The 16,702-nt window shown below is 38.0% G+C and overlaps 1 protein-coding gene across 1 annotated transcript; it reads left to right on the top strand.

Moving 5' to 3' along the window:
- The first annotated feature begins 280 nt into the window (after window positions 1-280).
- Window positions 281-5,385, top strand: KVR01_004909 (uncharacterized protein). The gene is made up of 4 exons (XM_044786608.1): window positions 281-1,815; window positions 1,872-3,265; window positions 3,328-4,768; window positions 4,835-5,385. The coding sequence occupies exons 2-4, from the start codon at window positions 2,884-2,886 to the stop codon at window positions 5,064-5,066; spliced, it is 2,055 nt and encodes a 684-aa protein (XP_044645354.1). The 5' UTR covers window positions 281-1,815; window positions 1,872-2,883; the 3' UTR covers window positions 5,067-5,385.
- The last annotated feature ends 11,317 nt before the right edge of the window (window positions 5,386-16,702 follow it).

Here is a 16,702-nt window from a genome sequence, read left to right as displayed (position 1 = left end):
AAAGGTCGGCCATGACAGAGAGACGGGACAACCACGGATCAGGCCTGGGGTCAGGTCAGTGCGAGCTCCGCAGTAGGCAATGGTGTGGGGCCAGGAGCCAGGAGCCTGGATCTCGGAAGATTGACCTCGCGGCCCCACAGCCTATCACGATATGCAACTATGCGGATAGGCAGGTTGTGTCGACCTGCACATGTACCGTCAAGTACCTCCCTCCCCGACCACGGGTCTGCTTGCTCTACCCGCCCGGGGCATGGGTCAGGGGCACCAGCAGCATGGGGTGAGCAGCAATTACCGTCCCGAGCAATCCCTATTTTTTTGATTTGATTTTGTCTGTCCGAGCTCCTGATTACTACCTACCGACCGAGCACAGCTGCATTTTCTCCATCCTGACAATGCAGTCCCGTTTTAGCCTGCATTTGCGTCAAGGGTCCTGCTTACCTGCTTGCCTGCTTACGTACCAGCCTGGTTCATGATTTTCGATTCTCGATTCTCGTCGTCCACCTCTTCCTGCCTGCCTGAAAAAAGGTGAAGACGACAACAAGGATCCCTGCCACCTGGGCTCCCGTATTCAACCGCCAAGCATTCAATCTACGTGTACACTAGGCTCGCATGCCGACACGTCATGCCCACGGCCAACCATTCTCAACCGAGTGACCCTTGCTCGCGACATCCACACAAGACATGCCATCCCATGCCCAATACCCGTCCACAGTGGTCCGACGGCCCAGTGGCGCCAGTCAGTCAGCGCCGAGCGGGCTACTGCGCGTCAAGACGCAGGCGTCTCGCGGCCACACGAGTCACCTGGGGCGATTCCAAAAATACCACCCCGCTAGAACTTGCACTACCATAGTACTATGTAGGAGGCCAAACTAACTCCAGTGGGGCAGAAGCCCTCCAACACGTCAATGACAAGGCGAGGCCATGCCAGACGAGGGCACTCCCAGCTCTCACCACGCTGCCGGGACCTGGACCAGGGCAGTCGGGAGCCGGGACTCCAACCCCAGGGCTCGAGCCGAGGTGGAAGCCGAACAAGCCCAGCCAGGTGGGAGCCGGAAGGGAACTGGTCTGGATGTGGTCTTGTACAGATGTACTCGGTACAGATTACAACACAGCTCGCCATCCACGCCAGCCCCCTCGCGACTCGTCGCGACTAACACGGCGTGTGGATATCTCAGCACATTTCACACAAGGCACGCTCGTCCTCCCAGCCCCACGGTCACGGCCTTGGCCTCGGACTCGGCGTAGCCCCTGCTCATCTGTTTTCGCAGTCTGATTTCCTTTGAGGCTGAGCGGAGCACGGTCGGTGCCAGAGTATGGATGGGCGTCTGCAATGACCCTGGCTTGCTTGCCCCTGGGTTTGATCCGCCACCATCACGACGGATTATCCCAGTGGATCAGCCACACCAAGCAAACCAAGCACACCAAGCTCACCAAGCACTGCAAGCACACCAACAAGCATGGCCGTCACCATCACCGCCATCACCGCCATCACCACTAGCCCAGCGTGCCCGGGCGGACTGCTATAGGGCTGCGAGTATAGGCCACGCCGGCAGCGCCCTCACAACAGACGTCGTCGTGGTTGCCACCCCCGGGCGCCTAGTCCTTGTATCCCATCATTCCCCAGCGACTGGGGTGTGTGCCGGCCTACCCGCTTGGGTCTACCATATGCACCTCGCGCGTGGGTCCTGCTGACCTCTTCTGCCTCGATGCCTCTTACTAACTCCCCCTGCGCCTGGGTTACGAGGTGTTCTTGCCCAGGCTGCCAGGCAGGTCCTGCAAGTGGTGTAGCGTGTGCCACCATCATGGGCCGAGCTCGTACGGCTTCCCGTCTCCCGGCCGTCCATCCCGTTGCCATGCTCACTTGACGCTAGCACATCCTGCCCATCGGGCTCCCATATGGTGGGTGCGCTTGCCCTCTTCCGTACCGAGCTGGCCTGGCCTAGTGTTGCTGTTTTTGGGGTGTCTGACGCTCCCGTCTCCTCGTCACCGGCTCCCCGGGCTGCTGGCACATGTGGTCTGGACAATACCTATGTGCTGTGTGCACGCTACGCGACCTCACCTCGCCTCACCTCACCACACCAACCCTGTGCCTGCCTCACACGCCGCCGCCCCAGCCCAGCCCCAGCCCAGCCCAGCCGTCCGTCTCCTAACCATCTGCGTACGGAGCACTGCAATGTAATTGCAGTACAGCACCCAGTCCCTGTCGCTGTCGCTAGCTGGTCCCGGGTCCTATCCGCCCCACATCCTCCTGCTGCCACAATTTCTCTTTGTTTGTCCCGTCGTTTCGTATTGGGTGCCTTGGACGAACATGCTTAGGCGCCTGCTCTTGGGCCCCCCCTCCCCCTTCCCATCTTCGGATCACAAGCGGCGGGCCACCTCTTCAGCCGCCCCCAGCTAGGTCATCCTGACACCGGCCGACGCATCCAGCGCGCATGCAAGACCAGCAGCGTGCGTCTTTTGACTTCTGTTCAGGCCAGGCAGCCTCTCTGGGTCCATGCTCGGCTAGCTGCCACGAGGCCTTTGCCTGCATTGCTATGTGCTGACCTCGCTGCTGCCAAGGGCCGGGTGGGGCCAGGGGACCATGCCCCATCTACTTTCTTATAACACCCTCCGCCTCGCGGATGGAACCCTGCCTTTTGTTTTTGTTATAATCCTCATCACTCGCTACCTCTCCCAGACCGCTCATCAGTCTTGGGACAACTGCCTTGCACTCGCTTGGGCACACTCTCTTTATCAACCCAACCCACCTTCGTTCTTCACTCGTTGTCGACGTCGTTATTGTATCTCCCCCACCCCCCAAATATACAACATTAATAATATTGTGAATCTGGGCCTCGCTCCAGCCACTTGCCCCCCGACTCCGAGCCAAGCCAGCCTTGCAAGATGAAGCTTTTTTCCAAGGCTTCCGCCTTGGTGGCACTACACGCAAGTGTGGTGTCCGCTGCAAACTCGGTCGCCAATACCATCCTGGTCTTCGCCAGAGATTCTGCCTCGGCCAATGTTGCCACCCTGGGGCTGCAAGCCTACGGCATCCCATACCAGGCCGTTCTTGTGCCTCAGTCTGGTGTCGCCCTGCCTGTTCTCAACTCCTCGGCCACCCAGGGTAACTATGGTGGTATCCTCGTCCTGAGCGAGGTCTCGTACCAGTACTCTACCGGCTTCCTGAGTGCCCTGAGCACTGCTCAATGGCAGACCCTGTACGACTACCAGACTGCCTTCGGGGTCCGCATGGTCCGCCTGGACGTTTATCCCACCCCTGACATGGGTAAGCTTGAATCCAAGATCCCCCGTACAATATAGTCTCTGACAAGGTATCCTCCTGTCCAGGTGTCACCACTTACATTGCCGGTGCTGGCTGCTGTGATGCTGGTGTCGAGCAGCTCGTCAGTTTCAATGACACTTCTGCTTTCCCAACCGCAAATGTAAAGACCGGGGCGACTGTCAGCACGGCTGGCCTCTGGCACTACCCTGCACAGATCACCAACAGCAGCATCGCCACCGCCTTTGCCAAGTTCGCTCCTGGGGGCTCCTTCACTGCCGACTCGACCGCAGCCGTCATCAACAAAATTGGCGGTCGCCAGCAGATGGTCTTCTTCATGAGCTGGGCTACTGACTGGTCCCTGACCTCCAACTACCTGCAGCACTCGTACATCAACTGGATGACCCGCGGCCTCTTCGTGGGCAAGCGCAAGGTCTACCTGAGCACCCAGGTCGACGACATGCACCTCTCGACGGGCCTGTACTACCCCGCCAACACCGAGTTCCGCATCCGCACCCGGGATCTTGACGCGCACAACACCTGGCAGCAGAATATCAACACGCGTTTGGCGCCCGGCTCCAACTACTTTGTTGAGATCGGACACAACGGCAACGGTGACATCGACAACGCTACCAGCCAGTCCAGCGGCGGCAGTCTCTGTACGCCTGCTTACGCTGTTGACTATGACTCCCCGCCTGACACGGCACTTGAGTTCCAGAAGCCGCTGGGCTCCGGTACCGATCTGTGGCCTGCCGAGTTCAAGAACTACACCTGGAGCCTGCCTTGTGCCCAGCTGGACCCCATCGCCTCGTGGTTCCGAGCGAACCCTAACGTCTTCGCCGCAGTATCGCACACCTTCTCTCACGAGGAGCTCAATAACGCCACCTACCACGATGCGAACCGCGAGATCTACTTCAACATCGCGTGGATGGCGCAGATCGGCATCTCGGCTGGCAACAAGTTCTCACCAAAGGGTCTCATCCCTCCGGCCATCACTGGTCTGCACAACGGCGACGCCATCAAGGCATGGATGGACAACGGCATCAGGTTTGTCGTTGGTGACAACACCCGTCCCGTGCTGCGAAACCCGAACCCCTTCTATGCCCTGACAACGACCGTCGCCGGCAACGGCTATGCTGGTCTTACCGTCATCCCCCGCTGGGCCACAACTATCTACTATAACTGCGACACGCAGGCCTGCACCACCAATGAATGGATCGCCACGTCTGGTGGCAAGGGCACCTTTACTGACCTTCTCAACGACGCGAGGACTGTCAACACGCGCTACCTTCTCGGTCTGCACCCGGACCCGTACATGTTCCACCAGGCCAACATGCGCTGGGGAGATACCGACCAGATCACCGTCGGTAACCAATCTGGCAGGCTTTCCCTGATGCAGATCTGGGTCGAGACCATCACCCAGGAGTTGTTGCGCCTGACAAACTGGCCCGTCAGCTCCCTGACACATGATAACATTGGCCAGCTCTTCCTGGACAGGGCCACCCTTGAGTAAGTCTACGCAGGCCCTAAGGTTTCTTGTCTTGACCGTCACCCGTGCTGACCTTGTTTCTTTAGCGCTTGCAACCCCAATCTGAAATACAATTACTCTGACGATGGTAAATCTATCGTCTCGGTCACAGTCACCACCAACGGCAATGCCTGCGCCGTCAAGGTACCTGTTACTGTTCCAGGCACAGCAAGCGGAAGTGGTACTCTTGACAAGGTCGGGAATGAGCCTGCTATTTACTGGACACAAATGTCCAACTCTCCGGTGACATACACTCTGAATACTCCGGTTGCCATCTGATATGGCTGCACTCTGCGCACTGCAGACCAGAAGGAGACAATGGGGGGGAAAAGTGTCTGAATTTAAGCGGAATTTTATGAAGCGCGGTTTACTGGATTCTCGTCTCTCATTCAAGATATTTTACTTTACCAATTTATAAGGGTCTTACAACGGTGGTAGGAGTACAAAATTGGAAAGCTACTTGGGTGATATACCAGTGGCTGCATAGGGTATGGGATATTTGCCGGACGACACAAGTGTTCGACAAAGGCTAGGGCGGTATCATGGGGTATGGCGTCTTAATAGTGGCTAATATTAATGGTATCATTCATTACTCATACCGATTTACTTCAACCCTTTCAAGAAGATATCATGACCCTTGGTATTATAGGTGAGTACCTACCTACCCAGGTAGGTGTTTTTACTAGTCGGCCGCTTCGTTCCGCTATCTGCTAAACATTTCTTAGGCTTAGTCACTCTATTAAAAGTATTATTATATAAGATAATAATTAATTAAAGTAGTTTTTTTAAAATTATATATTATTAATATATATAATATCTTTATACTTATATAAATATTTAAAATTTAAAATTTAAAATTTATAATAATATTATTATTAATAATGAAATAAAAATTATATTAAATTTATTTTAAAATTAAAATAATAAAATAAAATTATTTTATAATTTATTTTAATATTAAAATAATAAAAATTTATAATATTACTTTTAATATTATTATTTATTATTAATATAAGTAATTTAAAATTTAATAATTAATAAAGAGTTTTACTTTTATATAATTATAAATATTTAAAATTTAATATTTTAAAAATATTATATTAATAATAATAAATTAATAAAATTATATATAATTTTACTTTTATTTTATATATATTTAAAAATATATATAATACTTTTATATAATAATAAATATTTAAAATTTAATATTTTAAAAATATAATATTAATATTAATAATTATAATATAATAAATATTTATAACTTTAACTTTATAATATATAAATAAAATTAAAAGTATTATTTTAATAATAATATTAATTAAAATATTATAAAAGAGTTATATAATAAAATTAAATTAAAAATAGTTATTATATAAATAAATTATATTAATAAAAGTTTAATTAAAAATTATTTCTTTAAATATATATATATTACTTTAAAATAATATAATTTAAAGAAATAAAATCTTTATTAAATAAATATTTTAACTTTTATTTAAATATATAATTAACTATAAAAGAATTTTAAATAAAGAAATAATTTATAATATATTACTATTAAAACTTTTATAATAAAATATTAAAACTTTTAAAAGAGTTTTAAAAGTAATTTATAAAAATAATAAAAAGTATAATAAATTTATTCTTCTTTAAGTTTATATTTTTATTTTTAATAATTATTAATTTCTTAATAATATAAAAAATATAATATAAATAAAAGAAAGAAAGAATTTAAGTTTTTTTATAAAAACTATAAGAATATATATAAGTTTTAAATTATTAAAAAAATTAAATTAAAAATAATTATATAATATAAAGAAAAATATAATATAGTTAAAGCTTTAATAAAGTTATAATATAATATATATATATAATTTTACTTCTATTTTATATATATTTAAAAATATATATATTACTTTTATATAATAATAAGTATTTAAAACTTAATATTTAAAAGAATATAATATTAATAATAATAATTATAATATAATAAATATTTATATAGTTTTACTTTTATTTTATATATATTTAGGATATATATAATACTTTTATATAATAATAAATACTTAAAACCTAATATTTAGAAAGAATATAATATTAATAATAATAGTTATAATATAATAAATACTTATAACCTTAACCTTATAATATATAAATAAAGTTAGGAGTACTATTTTAATAATAATATTAATTATAAATAGAAGTAGCCTATAGTTTAATTATTATAAAGGAGTTATATAGTAAGATTAAGTAGTTATTATATAAATATTATAATTATATTAAAAGAAGCCTAACTAAAAATTATTCCTTTAAATATATATATATATATATATATATATATATATACTAATAAAACTTTTATTAAATAAGTATTATAACCTTTATTTAAATATATAACTACTAACTTTAAAAATTTAAGATAAAGAAATAATTTATAATATACTACCCTTAAAACTTTTATAATAAAGTATTAAAACTTTTAAAAAAATTTAAAAATAATTTATAAAAGATAAAGAAAGGGTATAATAAATTTATCCTCTTTTAAATCTATATTTTTATTATTAATAACTATTAACTCTTTAATAGTATAAAAAGTATAATAAAAATAAAAAAGAATAAATTTAAAGTTCCTTTCTAAAAGGATTATAAGGATATATATAAAGTTATTAAAGATTTTATATATAAGCTTTAAACTATTAAAAAGAAATAAATAGTTAAATTAAAAGATAATTATATAATATAAAGAAAAATATAATATAGTTAAAATTATAAATATTTATAACCTTAACTTTATAATATATAAATAAAGTTAAAAATATTATTTTAATAATAATATTAATTAAAATTATAAATAAAAGTAACTTATAGTTTAATTATTATAAAGAAATTATATAGTAAAATTAAAAATAGTTACTATATAAGTAAATTATATTAAAAGAAGTTTAATTGAAAATTATCCTTTTAAATATATATATATATATATATATTAATAAAACCTTTATTAAATAAATATTATAATCTTTACTTAAATATATAATTATTAGTTTTAAAAGAATTTAAAATAAAGAAATAATTTATAATATATTACTTTTAAAACTTTTATAATAAAGTATTAAAACTTTTAAAGAGAGTTTTAAAATAATTTATAAAAATATAAAAAAAGGATATAATAAACTTATTCTTCTTTAAATTTATACTTTTATTATTAATAATTATTAACTCTTTAATAATATAAAAAAGTATAAAAAAATAAAAAAAATAGATTTAAAGTTCCTTTTTAAAAGGATTATAAAGATATATATAAAGTTATTAAAGACTTTATATATAAGCTTTAAACTATTAAGGAAGAAATAAGTAGTTATATAATATAAAGGAAAAATATAGTGTGGCCAAAACTATAATATATATATACTTATAGCCTTAGCCTTATAATATATAGATAATGCTAAGGGGCACCGTCTTAATGATAGTGTTGAATAGAACACTGTGTGCCTAACATATGTTACCTAAAATTCCTATAAAATAAATAATGGGCCTCCGTCTTCATTCGTCCCTAACATTCCACCACATGTGGCACCTACTTGATTGACCGGGGTGCATACACACCTACATGGTGAGAGGCAGGCGACCTCGAAAACAAGCACGTAAACGTTTCACGGCTTCTTGATCCAACTATATCTCCCTCTTTCTCTCCGGGGTAATACTTGCTGTTGTGTTTTCTATGACCACCAATTCATCACTCTGGTGTACATCCAATATAGCAACTTTATGGAATCAGCACCGGAGTGACGTCTGTGCTGATCGCTTCATCGAGCTTTACGGCTCTATATATCGAAAGAGCATTCGAGAGAAGCGCGCAGGCTGTTCTCAGATGCCACCTGCGGCTCCAGTAACAGCACTGCGATAAAATCATATGCGTTAGACGCCATGCCCGCCACGTCACTATTTACTTGGCAGGGACTATTGTTGCTCCACTCACGCTTGTCGATGAGTATTGTCTGGATTATATATGCTTCTAGAACTCTATACCATACGCGTGATATCTGTTGCCTCCGCCTTGCCAACGAGGACTATTTTTGGAGGCACAGGCCCTGTCGATAAGCGCAATCGCTTGACGTATTCCAGCGCTTTAACAGAGATATGCCCCGTTGCCAGAAGTATACCACACTAATCTCTAACCTATAGGAGAACCAGTTTCACCTCCATTCCTTATATATGTGAGGATCCACTGTATGAAGGCGCTATGTATGTCTTCGGACATATACGGAATAGAAGCGGAACCAGACACTAGATAGTCACAAGGCTGAGAAGATAAGTAGATAAAGAGTTGGACAACAACACATGATGTGGCCGAATCCAATGCAACCTGATAGAATCATGATTGAATATGCAAAGGTACAAGGAAGGGAGATCACGTACCGCCTGGCGTGTGAGTAAGACCCACACTCACATTCAAGACCACCAGCAGTGTTTGGATGGCTCGCCCCCCCCCTCCCACCCAGGTGCCTCTTTCCCCCTCGATCCCTTTGCTTCCATATTTCAGAACTCTAAACCCGATACAATCATGGGTTTTCAGACTCATAGGCCAAGGGACTACGTGTGTCCTCAAAGCCCAAGGACTTGCCTCGGGCACGAATCACACCACTGCTCAACGGCTAGTTGTTGCGTGGTGAAGTGCGGTACGAGGCTGAGCCACGTGACCACAGACATACTGTATTCTCTTTCCACTGTTATTAGCACCATATTTTTTAAACGCTAGTATCTTGAGTGTTTACTACTATATGAAGGTGCTATATATATTTTATATGTGTGGGGATTAAAAACGAAAAGACTTGCGTGGTTAACCACATACGGCCGAGTCCCAAATGACTCTATAGAATCATTGATTGCCATAATGCCTGTATGTAAACACCGGCATGATATCGCATCTCTTATGTTGATGGGATGCCACTTTCGCTACCTCGCAGTACCCGACGCAAGGTTACACGAGTTGCATGGCCCGCGAGTGAGTTCACGGTTAAAGCTTGGGTGTAGAGCCGCTTAAAGCGTATTATAGTTATAGTTATACTTGTTTTAATATAGTTTCTACCTAGGTATCTATAGCCTTTAAACTTTATAAGTAAAAACTTAAAGTATATTAAAACTACTTTATATTATATTAACTTATAAGGAAATATAATATAAAATATAATAATTTATTAAAATTTATATAATATAAATTAAATTATATTAAATTATTTAAAATTAATAAATTATTATAATTTTATATTTATATTATTTATATTTAAAAATATATATAAAGTTATTTTTATTTTATATAATATATATAATATATATATTAATATTTTTAATTTTAATTATTTTATTTTTAATTATTTCTTTATTTTAATTTTATTTATATTTATATTATTATTATTATATTCTTTTAATAAATAAAGTTTTAAATTATTTTTAAAATAGTTTTTTATTTTATATTAATTTATTAATTTATTTTAATATTTATAAATAATTTATTAAAATTAAAAATTTATAATTAGAATTTTTAATTAATTTTTATTTAATTAATTTATATTATTATAATTTAATTTAATTTTTAATTTTATTTAAACTTTTTAAAATTTATTTTAATATTTTTATAAACTTTAATTTTTTAAATTAAATTTATAATTTTAATTATTTTAAAATGTATTAAATATTTTAAATATAAATAACTTTTTAAAAATAAAGATTTATTTTTATATAATTATAAATTTTATAAAATTATTAAAATTATAAATTTAAATATTATATATTATAATAAAATATAATTATTTAATATTAATATTATATTATAATTTAAAATATAATAAATTAAAGAATTATTTTTAAATAACTTTATTTAATAAATATTTATTTAAATAAAATTTAAATTTTAATTGAAAATTATAATTTTATTTTTATTTATTTAAATCTATTTATTTAAATTTATTTATTTAAGTTTATTTACTTAAATTTATTTATTTAAATTTATTTATTTAAATTATATAATAATTTTATATATAATATTTAATAATATTAAAATTAATTTATAATTTATAATAGTTTTAATTTTTATAAATTAATAATATTAATTTAAATTAATTAAATATAAACTTATTATATTAATTTAAAAATATTTATTAAAATAAATAATATTATAAATATAAATTATAAAATTCTTATATAAACTTTATATAATAAATTTAATTAAATTTATTTTTAAAAATATAGACTATTTATATTTTTAATTCTACTATTAAGCTAGAAGTGAATAGTTAGGGTTTTAAAGGGATGAGATATAATATATCTTTTAAAGATTAGCTTAGTTAAGTTTATTATATAGGACTTTTTATAGTAACTTTATAATCGTTTATAATACTATCTATTGTTAAAAGACGCCTTCCTGCGCTAGTGATTTTTAAAAAATATATTATATTTTATTTTTTAAAAACTTTAATTTTTTTAATAATAAAATTAAAAATAATTATATAATTTTTAAATAAAAATAAATAAATAATTTATAATTTATATATAAATATTTATATATAATTAATTTATTTAAATAAAATTAAATTTATAAAATTTAAATATAATATTATTTTATAATTATATATAAATAATTAATTATATTATAAAAATAATAATAATTATATTTATTTTCTAATATTATATTATTAATATTTATTATTATATAATATATATATTTTTAAATATATATTTAATAAAAATAATATATATATATATATATATATAATATAAATCTTTATAATTAATAACTTTTTTATAAACCTATTATAATATATAGGGAAGTCTCTAATTATTCTATAAGTTAGCGTTATAGATAGTGGATAGTATATAGATTGATAGCATGTGGGTATGTTTTTTGAATTGCTACCCCCTAAGCTGGGTGAGGTGACTGCCGGTCGCCATGACTGCAACCGAGTCTCGACCGCCTGTGTTCAGAGTGTTCAGAGCACCTCTCTGCCCTTCCCTACTTACTTCAAACTCTATTTCCCACTTGTGCCCCTGACTAGTCGGTTCCGTATAGCTACTATGTACCCAGGTAATTACAGACAAGGGCCCGCACGCACCGACCCATATAGCCGCGCTGGGAACGCTGCAGGCTGCCCATGCAGCTTACCTCTCAAGACTGTGCTAGAATGGCAATGGCATGTCTGTCTGCCGTTAGGCTTTAAAACACGAGCTGCTACCTGACGTGGGTGCTCGCCTATGACTGAAGACGTAGCTCCGAGGCTTCGCTGTAGGAACTGGTAATGCTACCGTGACGGACCCACAGCAGGCAAAGACGCCGACAAAGAGGCCCCGCTCCGAACAACAAGCACTTTCTCACGGCCGACAGACAGGCAGGACTCGAGGGGGAAGCACCAAGCGGAAGCCGGCTTTGAACACACAGGTTGCCGCGAAATCCACAACATCACGCCGAGATCCAAATTCCCGCGAACTTGACGATCAACTGCGCGGTCCACGCGTCGGCGAGTCAGCCACCCCTACTAGTCAGTCCTCGACAACCCGGCGGAACTCGCAGCTTTCGGCATTCCTGAGGAGGTCCCAAGACGCAAAAACGTAGAGCGCCGATCATGGTAGGTTGTGTGTTTACTGTGTCGTGTGGTTAATAGTATACTATACCACCCCTAGAGCAATAAACGTTATTTCACTATATAATATTACATTTAACCTATATATACTAACCTTATAACTTTTCTAATAAATTCTATTAAAAAAGTATTTTTAATATATATTTAAATAATAATTAATTAATTAAAAAAAGTTAAACTTTAAATTTATTATTATTATTACTTTTACTTTTAAAAATTATTTATTAACCTTTTAAATCTTTTATTTACTTTATATATTATATATATTATAATTTTAAATATTTAAATACTTTTATTAATTTAATTATTATTTAATAATTTTATTAAAATTATTTATATATATGAAAATAATATTAAAAATTAAATTTATAATTATATAATTATATAATTATATAATTATATAATTATATAATTATATTTTATATTTTATAATTTTTATATATTTTTAATATTATTTAAATTATATATTAATATATTTATTTATAAATATATAATAAATTTAATAATAATAAAAGTAATAATTATAATTATTAGTTAGCTTTCCGTATATATATATAAGAGGAATGGAGGTTATTTATAATATAGTTATATTAGTCTTAGTTATATATATCGCCTCTTTAAAAAGTGTGACGAAGCTACACTTAACGAGGCGACCTACTTAATCTACTTATTTATATAAGTAGGTATAGCTTACTTACTACTATTAACCTATTAAATTAACTTAACCTATAATAATTTAAAAAATAAAAAATATTAATAAATATATTATTCTTTTAAAAATAGTTTTAAATTCTATAATATTTTAAAAATTAAAAATTAATAAAAACTTAAAACTTTATATTAAAAAATATTAAATATTTAGTTTATTAAAAAATAAAATTAAAGTAAAGTTTAAATTTTTATAATTTAATAGTTATAATTTTATTTTTTAAACTTTTATTAATTAAGGAATTAAAAATATAAATTAAAGTTTTAATAACTTTACCTTTATAATAGGTATATAATAAGAATATTTTTAATTTAAATTAAAACTTTTCTTTTAAAACTTTTAATTAATTAAGATTACTTTTTAATTTCTTTATATAATTAATTAAGCTATTTTTAATTAATATTAATTTATTTTAATTAATTTTTAACTTTTAATTAACTTATTTAAATTTAAAGTAGTAGTATATTATTAAAGTAAGTGAGTAGAGTGAGTGAGTAAAGGTAAAGTACTATCGCTCTTCTAGTTAATTATAGTTTAATATTTATTAAAGGAAGGTTATTAAAGGGTTTATAAGTAGCTATTAATTATATATTAATTATTAGTTTAATTATTATAAAAAGGTGATAATAGTTCTATATAAGGGTAATAATAGTCTTATATTTTAATTAATTATAATTAAGTATTTATTAATTAATTACTTAAAAGAATAACCTTTATAAGCTTTAAAACGTTATTTATATAATATTTCTTTATTAATATATAATTTAAATAATAAAAGTTAAAATATTTAAAATTATATAATAATAAATAAAATTTAAATAAAATTATTTTTATAATTTAATATTTTAAAATATATTAAATAAAAACTTTTTTATAATATAAGTTAATTTTTAAATATTTAATTAATTTAATAAAATATTATTTTAAATAATATAATAATAATTTTTATTAGTTATTTAATATTTTTAATTAAAGTTTAAAGTTTTAAATATTTTTTTATTAAAGTTTTTAAAATATTATTTTATACTAATAAAATATAGTCCTTTAAGTTATATAAATAAAAAAAGTAATATAAAGATTATAAAAATTTAATATTTATTACCCTAGGGGAGGTGTAGCATTGATAGCACAAAGGTTGCGCGGGGTAAATCGACAGAGATGACTTTAGGAAGCTGTGGACGGGCTCATCTCACTCCTTAGCCCATCCAGGCCGCTCGTTCCTTGCTACCTAGTTACGTGACCGAACTACCCCGATTTCGACCATGGCTAACTCAAAGCCCTCACTTGTCCCTGAGTAACGTCCAACGCAGGCCCATAATGGCGTTCGGGCCCAATAGCGTCCAGGCCCAAACAAGGGCTTCGCGACTTGGCAGTTCGAGATGGCCCGTGATCGGTAGATGGGAGGCAGGCTTGCGCCAGGCTAGCAGAAGCTTGGAACGGTGGGCCACAAAGAGCTGTACTACACAGCAAGTAGGCCGGGCTAGACTGCAGCTGGCGGCCCGACCAGTCAATCTTGCCTATTGGAGCACTTGGGAGGAAGGGGCATACAGCACTACTACTGTGTAGCTCGGTGTGGCGTTGGATCTTGTCCTGGCCTAGGACGTGGACAGTAGATTGATAGTTGGGTACTGGTATGGTGGTGGCATGGAGACTCTGCTGCGAAGGAGGGATGGATCAATTTACTAGACCCGCAAAAGCCGCCAGCCCACGAGCACCGTCGAGATTTCTTTGTTGCCCGTGGATTCGTCCCGCAAGGGCCCGCAGGGCCCGAGGGTCCGTGGGCCGGCGCAGGATGCAAATACCGACATGCGGGCCGGCGGAGGAAACGGGCATGATCACGGCGTGTCCGCTTGTCCAGGCCCAGCCAGCCAGTTTATTTAATTAGGGCGGAGGTCTTGGAGGCTGCGCGGCGCCATGGGCTGGAAGTTCCCGCCCTTCCCTCGAAGAGCACTCTGCACCGCGTCTACTACATAGTACTGGCGCCGGCTTGCCTATCTTGGCATGGGCGGAGCCAAGGAGATGAGCCCCGTTGAGGCAGGCCATGTCCCGAGGTCGTCTAATTGTCCGCGTACAGTGGCTGTGTTCATTGATAGACCATGGTGATGATGATGGGATCTTTGAAACCACGGAGCTTGACAAAGCCGCAGGAGCCGTCTACATATTCCACCATGCAGGCATGCAGGCATGCATGCATGCATGTGCAAAACGTGGTCCATGGACCCTTTGAGCACGAGCCCGCTGGCCCGCCCTGCAAGCAATCGAGCAATACCGGGAAAAGGACGACAAAGAGGGAGGTCGCGCAACATACTTGCATATCCGCGGCCCGGTGCCCAGAGGAGGCGCAATACCACGCACTGGTCCAGGGCCAGCCATTCTCTGGTCCCGTACTGCCGAGACACGTGAACATTCCAGCTCTAGAGCTGCCATAACGGGGGAGGAAAGGAGGGAAACTGTGCCCCAGCATGTTTCCAGGGACGACAAAAGTCGTAAGATAATGACCAGATTTTCTAGATAGCGCCAACCTTGTCTTGGAACCCATAGCATTTTGTGCCCGGGCTGGTTTTTGTCTTTGTTCCAAGGTTGCCGTAGCAGTGCTGTGGTGACGGGAAGACGAGAAGTCGATTGTCCCAGGTCAGGGTCCTCTGGGGTAGTCTGGCTGTCTGGTAGCCAGCTGCTCAGTCGGTAATACAACCGTACATAACCAGGCACGCAGTGACTGTGGCGTTCTCATACACATGAGGTTTCCAGCACGTGGTAGTCCCTCCCCTGAACCCGGGGCCGGGGCAACTCCTGTGGTGCTTCCGTGCAGTAGTCGGCGGCCATACGTACATGTAGTACAGCAGCAGCGGCGGCAGCAGCAGCAGCAGCAGCAGTACTATGTAGTAGTGCATCTGATGCATGCACGCACTAGTCCCTCTGATGTGTGGCACGGCGTGGCACAGTACGGAGTACCACACATGCGGGTACCCACAGTCATGCGAGTCATGGCTGTCATAAAAGCTGGGGGACAGATGTGAGAAGCGATAGCCCTGTTGCCCCGTTGCCCTGTTGCTGCACACGACATACCGCAGTGCGTCTCGTTCGTACTGTGGTATGTGTTCTGGAGCGGCGAGCACTTGTGTATGCGGGTGGGCTGGCAGATAACCAGCGTCCTATGTAGTTGTAGTCAATGCCCAGTGCTCAATGCGAGGCATTGAGGCCGGCCACGGCCTGCAGAGTCAATCTCTCTCGAGCAGGCGCACGGCTCTGGACGTTGCCAACCAGGGACCTCGAGGGACTGAGGGAGTGGGTTGCATCGGGCGTGACCCCCGGACGTGACAGGAGGGCTCTACCCTGAGCCGGCAGAAGCCCACAGGTTCGCGGGCCCACGAGTTAATTCCCCGGGGAGAGGGAGAGAGGGAGGGTGTCAGGGTGTGGATGCATGCATGCAGGCTGGGATGCCGGCGTCACGATCGGCCGCGGCAGGCCGCAAGCTATGCTCACTCGGGCTGTGGCATGGCATGCCATGGCGTGGTATCGCTCGACCCGGCTGACGATGGTGTCGAGCTTGAGGTAGGCTCTTCGAGGCCAGC

The sequence above is a fragment of the Diaporthe batatas genome (genome assembly GCF_019321695.1).
Source record: "Diaporthe batatas strain CRI 302-4 chromosome Unknown Contig00005, whole genome shotgun sequence".
Taxonomy (NCBI): domain Eukaryota; kingdom Fungi; phylum Ascomycota; class Sordariomycetes; order Diaporthales; family Diaporthaceae; genus Diaporthe; species Diaporthe batatas.
Note: the sequence above shows the minus strand (reverse complement) of the source record. Positions and strands in the feature narration are given on the sequence as shown.